Below are 7,164 nucleotides of genomic sequence, written 5' to 3'. Positions count from 1 at the left end.
CATTATGTATAAATAGTTATTCATAAAATTAAGTAATCAAAAGAGAAGGAGTGTAACACCAAATTAAAGCTTAACATCAAATGGACAATTTGACAATCATATCAAATAGTTTTAAGAAATTGTATCATTTTGATATGTAGATTTCACGTAAGTTATTAGTTGTGAAGATGTCATATAGTGTTTGAAGAGAATATATAAAAATTTATCAATATCCATTACATTATTATAGCATCACAATAAATTATACAACTTCAGATGTACATTATGTTCATCCCACAAATATTCAAAAATAAGATGAAATAGAGTAGATTAAAAATAATAAAATAGCTAATGAATTCTAAAACTTTTAAATAACAAAAATTAAAGAGAGAAACAATTCCAGTTTAAAAGAATGGAGGAACTTCCTCAATAACTAACAAAAGCATAAATAGATTTACCTCTTTTTTGTTGCATATGTGATGAACAATAACATCCGTCAACAATTATACATTAGAATAACTAAGTGTATGCATTAACATAAAGTGAGCAATATAATTACATCCACCAATAATCACCCATCAACAATTATACATTGGAATAACAAAGTGTGTGCATTAATATAAAGTGATTTTTGAAAACAACTTTTTGGTATGTATAATTATAAGTCAGAAATTATAAAAGTCATTTAAAAATTGATGATATACATAACATGTCACGCCCCGAGCCTACACCCTGGGCGGGACCGGCACCCGGAGACCATTTCTGGCCCCAAGCGAACCCTTGGCCTGGCTTTCTTAACTCAGCGGAAACCTAACTCAATAGAATAACTTCATGCAAAGCAAGATTGCAAAACAACTTAACTTATAAAATATGGCCATAAGGCAACCCGTCTCTCAAAATAGAATATTTACATATAAATATATAGATAAGAGACTTGAAACTAGCTGACTGACTGTCTGTCTACGAAGCCTCTAAAATACTGAGATGGATGTTGGGACAGACCCCGCAACATCCTGATAAGACAAAAACTAAGAACACAAATTAATTGAGTCCTCCGGAATGCAAGGAGGCTCACCACTGACTCTGGAGTGCTCAGTTGGATCAACGACGAGCAGGCTGCTGATCCGGGGTACCTGAATCTGCATCATCAAATGATGCAGGCCAACTGGCATCAGTACATGGAATGTACGAGCATGCAAGATGGAAAAACTAAGCAACAAAGGCTAGAAGGAAATCTGGAAGAAACTGAACAGCTTATGTCACGCTCCGAGCCTACACCCTGGGTGGGACCGGCACCCGGAGACCATTCCTGGCCCCAAGCGAACCCTTGGCCTGGCTTTCTTAACTCAGCGGAAACCTAACTCAACAGAATAACTCAATGCGATGCAATATTGCAAAACAACTTAACATAAAAAGTATGGCCATAAGGCAACCCGAGTCTCAAAATAGGATGTTTACATATATACATAGATAAGAGACTCAAAACTAGCTGACTTACTGTCTGTCTGTCTATGAAGCCTCTAAAAATACTGAGATGGATGTTGGGACAGACCCCGCAATATCCTAATAAGACAAAACTAAGAACACAAAATAATTGAGTCCTCCGGAATGCAAGGAGGGCTCACCACTGACTCTGGAGTGCTCAGCTGGATCAACAACGAGCAGGATGCTGATCCGGGGTACCTGAATCTGCATCATGAAACGATGCAGGCCAACTGGCATCAGTACATGGAATGTACGAGTATGCAAGCTGGAAAACTAAGCAACAACGGCTAGAAGGAAATCTGGAAGAAACTGAATAGCTTACCTGGCTCAACTCAACTCCACCTGACTGACTTCTTTCAAAATAAGGCAATTTAAAACAAGTGCGATATAAAGAAAGACTGTTTGAAACATGCAATAAACTTTGTGTGTATACGAAGATACAATAAGCCTGAAATGTATATAGAAATACAATGAACTGATGTATATAAAAAAATATAGTAATCTCTGAGTATGAAAATACAATAACTGCTGTGGGAGTTTCTCTAACCGACAACCATCACATAAGAGCTATATTGATGATACAGCGATCGACCTCATGCTGCCAGAGCATCTTATACCCGGCCAAAGGTATAAGACCTGAACTGCCTAATGGATCCACTAGTCTAATATGAAAAGGGTTCATCTAAAAAGTATGATCCTCTTCTTCCCATGGTAGCTAACATGGTTCTATGGGGGATGTGGGTTCTTTGAACGCTCCCCCAATTCGGTGCTCGATACTACTCCCAAAAATGTACTGGCTCTTATGTTTTTAAAACATATTTATTCCTACTGATATGAGATAATTACTCAAAAACTAGCCCGAAGGCCCCATTTGGAAATCTCAGTTTCCAACCGTATTCACATGTAAAGACATTTCTTTAAAACTTCTTTGGGAATACATAGTTCCCTAATAACTTTGAGAAACGAACTCAACTTTAAACTCATGATTTAAGTTGAAACTGAGACTCTTACTTGACTTGAAACTCTATACTCTTTTACTTGACTTCTAACTATCTTTCCTTGAATCGGAATTATAAATTCAAGGTATTCGATCACATGTTGAGGAGGGATCCTTGAACGCTTAGACATACTTTGGAGTGTCGGAAATAACTATAAAACATAGGTATAATACTTTGGAACTTGCTTGAGGAAGTGAGAACGAATGGGGGAAACTTGGCTGAGACTGCAGATTTCTGGTGACACAGATGGCATCTACGGACACCATCGACGGACTGTAGATGGACTTACGGTCCGTACTGCAGGTCCGTGGATCGCGTCAGAGATTTTCCCCAGAATTCATTTAAGAAAATGACTAAGTGTTGACCTACGGTCCTGACTTACGGTCCGTAGGTCAGGTTACGGACCGTAGGTTGTGCCCGTAGATCGATGCCCCAAAAACCCAACTTCTGTCCCGATTGACGGTTGACCAGTATGGACCGTCAATCGATCTACGGTCCGTAGGTCACGTCCGTAGATGGGAATCGATAGCCCAGAATTTGCTGCGAATTTGATGGTGAATCACTCCAAATGGTCATACCTCTTAGAATCATAATTCCCTCAACATACGATAGATTTCAACAACGCAACCAACAACATCAACAACAACTAACAACTTTAACAACAACTAACAACTTCAACATCAAATAACAACTTCAACAACAATTCCAATCTTTTCTCAAATCATAAAAATGAGCTTGGTGTGTGGGGGAAAGGATCAAACCACACGAGGAACTCACATACCTATTAGGGATCACCCCCGACGATAATCCACGACGGAAACTTGTTGATCTCCTTTCTCCTCTTCTTCTCTTCTTCTTCTCTTCTTCTCCTCTCAAGAACCCTAACTCTTTCTCTTTAAAATGGGATAAAAGAAATGATCCAAAATCAGCCTAACACACCATGTAACCTCAAGAGAAAGAATTTGGGAAAAGACCAAAATGCCCTTAAATTTCCGGACGGATTTCCCTTCCAACTGCCCATCTTCTAAAGGGCGTAACTCCCTCATACAAACTCGGAATCGAGCAAACTTGGCGGAGTTGGAAAGATCGTTCCACGAGCTTCGCAACCATAACTGGAACTACTCCTAACTCATCCTGAGCTAGGAGTTAAGACTACTCAAAGTTGACCAAAAACTCATTTTTTTCCATACTTAACCAAATTTCCAGATTCTAAATTTTTCCAAAAATGACTATTTCCAAGTTTCAAGCTCCTTCAAAGCCACTTCAAATTGTCGGATGTTACATAACATTTATGAGAATTAGATTTGTTAAAGTTGAGATATGTAAAGTTTCTAACTAAAATCTAAAAATGTGTGTCATATTAAGATGTCTGGTAATTCAGAGGATATTTTGTTGTTTAATGGTTAAGGATGTTGCAGTTTTTAAAGGATATAATTTACTGTCTTTTTTTGTTACGAAGCACTTCATCTACCAAACTTCATTTTAGAATTCCATGAATTAATTCTATCTAGAAATGTGATGGATTAATATCATATATATAATTATTATTTAATATTTTATTAATTAATTTTTTAAGTAATAACACTTCGTCTACCAAACTCCATTTTAGAATTTCGTGAATTAATTCTATCTGGAAATATAATGGATTAATACCATATAATTATTATTTAATATTTTATTAATTAGTTTTTTTAATAATATTTAAATTTAGTGAAGGTGTAAAATCGTAATCCAACTTTAAAGTTAAGATATTCCCACTTATAATAATATATGATTGACGATCTTCATGAATCCATATTATTATTTTTACCTTTTTTATTCCTATTACTATTTTTATTTTTTCATTATTGAATATTTTAAAGCCTTTCAAACGGTAAAACCTTTTGCGTTATGCAAAATAAATTGTTGGGTGTTAAAAAAAAGATCAAATTTGTTTTTTGGTGTATTCTTTGAATTAAAAGCACTGCAACACACACTACAACAAAAATAACTTTTAGCGGCAATAAATATACACATTATTAAAGAGTGCTAAAGATTTTGCCGGTATTAGTTAAGTGTCATTAGATCCAATGCCGCTAAAGGCTTTAGGGACATATGCAAAGAGTGTTAATTGCCGTTAAAAATACATATTTAGCGGCATTTAAACTTAATTAATTGCCGTTATAGATCATTTTTGATGTAGCAAAATCAATACTATTTTAATATTATTATATCAACTTATGAAATTCAGTGCAATTATTTCAATATCATTGTATAATCTTCTTAATGTTTTGAGTAAGATTTGATTATTTTAACTTAATATTATATTTTTTCATTGAAAATTTGTGTTGTTTGTATTCTTACTTCATAAAGGTCTACGTATATCCTACCTTCTTGTAACTTTACTTGTAGGAGTACATTAATCAGTATGTTATAGGTATTCAATTTATGTATGACAACTGAAACTAGCATATATATATGTGGATAATGCTGATTGATTTGTAAAAAGAGAACAAACATCCTGTTATTTGCTGAAAACAAACAAACAAAAAATGGGACGTTTCTTTTTCTTTTATTCATTTCTGTGTTTTGTGTTGCTAATAAGTGAATGCTTTTCTTCTTCCTTTGAGCATCATCTTTGCTCTCCCACTGAAGCTTCTGCTTTGCTTCAGTTCAAACAATCCTTTCAAAATATGTCCGTAGAGTACTTTATTTTTCCGTGTCATGGAACTTCTTTCCTAAAAACAGAGTCTTGGAATGAGAGTAGGGATTGTTGCAGTTGGGATGGAGTCACTTGTGACTTATTAAACGGTCATGTTATCGGTTTAGACCTTAGTTGTAGTCTGCTTCATGGAAGTATTCATCCCAATAGCAGTCTCTTCCAACTTCATCATCTCCAAACACTATCTTCAATCCCACATAACATTGGCCGATTGACAAATTTGAGGCATCTCAACCTTTGTGATGCTTGGTTTCAAGGGAAAATCCCAACAGAAATCTCATACCTTTCCAATTTGGTTTCACTTCATCTTTCTTATGGATTACAACTTGATGAGAGAACATTTGAACCAATGTTTCACAACTTCACAAATCTGGAGATACTTTCTCTCTCTTATGTCAACATCTCATCTCCAATACCTATGAATATTTCTTCTTCCTCCTTAAAGTACCTGGATCTTCGTTATACTAATCTGCGAGGTGTTCTCACAGAGAGCTTTTTCCTTCTGCCAAACAGCTTGGATACGCTCTATTTGAGAGGGAATGATCTTCTCAAAGGAGTTTTTCCAAAGATCCACCGGAGAAACACTCTGTTAATGGAGTTGGATATTTCAGGCACAGGCATCTCTTGGACCTCGGAGGATGTCAATTCTCTGGTTCCATTCCTGATTCCATAGGCAATCTGACACAAATTACGGACTTGCTTTTATCTTATAATCATTTCACTGGCCATATTCCTTCCACAATCTCTAAATTGAAGCACCTCAAAAATTTCCATCTTTCTGACAACTCCTTTTCAGGTGAAATTCCTGATGTTTTCTCTAACCTCCAAGAGCTATATTATTTACATCTTTCTGAAAACAGCTTCACTGGTCCATTTCCTGCTTCAATTTTAAGTTTGACACATCTTAAATACTTAGACATGTCGAGTAATTCCCTATCTGGCCCACTGCCTAGCAACCCAAGCATGCTTCAAAATCTAACTTATGTGAATTTGTCGTACAATTCACTGAATGGTATCATACCATCTTGGGTGTTTAGCCTACCTTTTCTATCTTCAGTGTTGCTCCAACACAACCGATTCAGAGGACTAGCCGATGAAGTGATCAAAACAAACCCAACATTAAAAGAACTGCATTTAAGCAATAATCAACTCAGTGGTTCTTTTCCTCAATCACTTGTGAATCTCACAAACGTTGAAACCCTTGGAATTTCATCAAATAACATCACCATTGATGAGGGAATGAATATCACCTTTCTAAGCCTATCATCTTTATTCTTATCATCTTGTCAACTGAAGGATTTTCCACACTTCTTGAGAAATGTAAAGACACTTGTGTACTTGGATATTTCTAACAATAAGATTCATGGTCAAATCCCTAACTGGTTTAGCGGCATGAGATGGGACTCGTTACAGTTCCTAAACCTTTCTCATAATTCATTGGCAAGCCACCTACCACAATTTCATTACTATAACGTACAGTATCTTGATCTGAAATTTAACTCCCTTCAGGGTCCACTACCTTCATCCATTTGTAACATGAGTTCGCTTATCTTATTAGATTTATCACGCAACAACTTCAGTGACTCAGTTCCACATTGCTTGGGAAGCATGGCTAGTCTAACGGTGCTAGACTTAAGAAGGAACAATTTCACAGGGAGTCTTCCCCCATTATGTGCACACAGCACTTCGTTGAGTACCATTGTCATAAATGGTAATCAATTTGAAGGACCTGTACCTGTGTCGTTGCTCAAGTGTGGTGGTCTAGAAGTACTTGATGTGGGGAACAATGCTATAAATGACAGGTTTCCATCTTGGCTCGGAACTCTTGAATACCTGCAGGTCCTTATATTAAAGTCGAACAAGTTCCATGGACCTATAAGTACGTGTCTGACTAAGTTTTGCTTTCCCAAGTTGCGAATTTTTGATCTTTCTCGTAATGATTTCAGTGGCTCACTTCCTGCAAAAGTTTTTGGAAACTTCAAGGCAATGATCAAATTAGAT

The 7,164-nt window shown here is 36.2% G+C and overlaps 1 protein-coding gene across 1 annotated transcript; it reads left to right on the top strand.

Annotated features, from left to right (window-relative positions):
- The first annotated feature begins 5,581 nt into the window (after window positions 1-5,581).
- On the top strand, window positions 5,582-7,153 carry LOC125850967 (receptor-like protein 7). The gene is made up of 3 exons (XM_049530784.1): window positions 5,582-5,780; window positions 5,837-7,042; window positions 7,110-7,153. The coding sequence occupies exons 1-3, from the start codon at window positions 5,582-5,584 to the stop codon at window positions 7,151-7,153; spliced, it is 1,449 nt and encodes a 482-aa protein (XP_049386741.1).
- The last annotated feature ends 11 nt before the right edge of the window (window positions 7,154-7,164 follow it).

The sequence above is a fragment of the Solanum stenotomum genome, unplaced genomic scaffold (genome assembly GCF_019186545.1).
Source record: "Solanum stenotomum isolate F172 unplaced genomic scaffold, ASM1918654v1 scaffold21219, whole genome shotgun sequence".
In the NCBI taxonomy this organism is placed as follows: domain Eukaryota; kingdom Viridiplantae; phylum Streptophyta; class Magnoliopsida; order Solanales; family Solanaceae; genus Solanum; species Solanum stenotomum.
The sequence above is the reverse complement of the archived record's forward strand: the minus strand, read 5'-3'. Positions and strand labels throughout refer to the sequence as shown.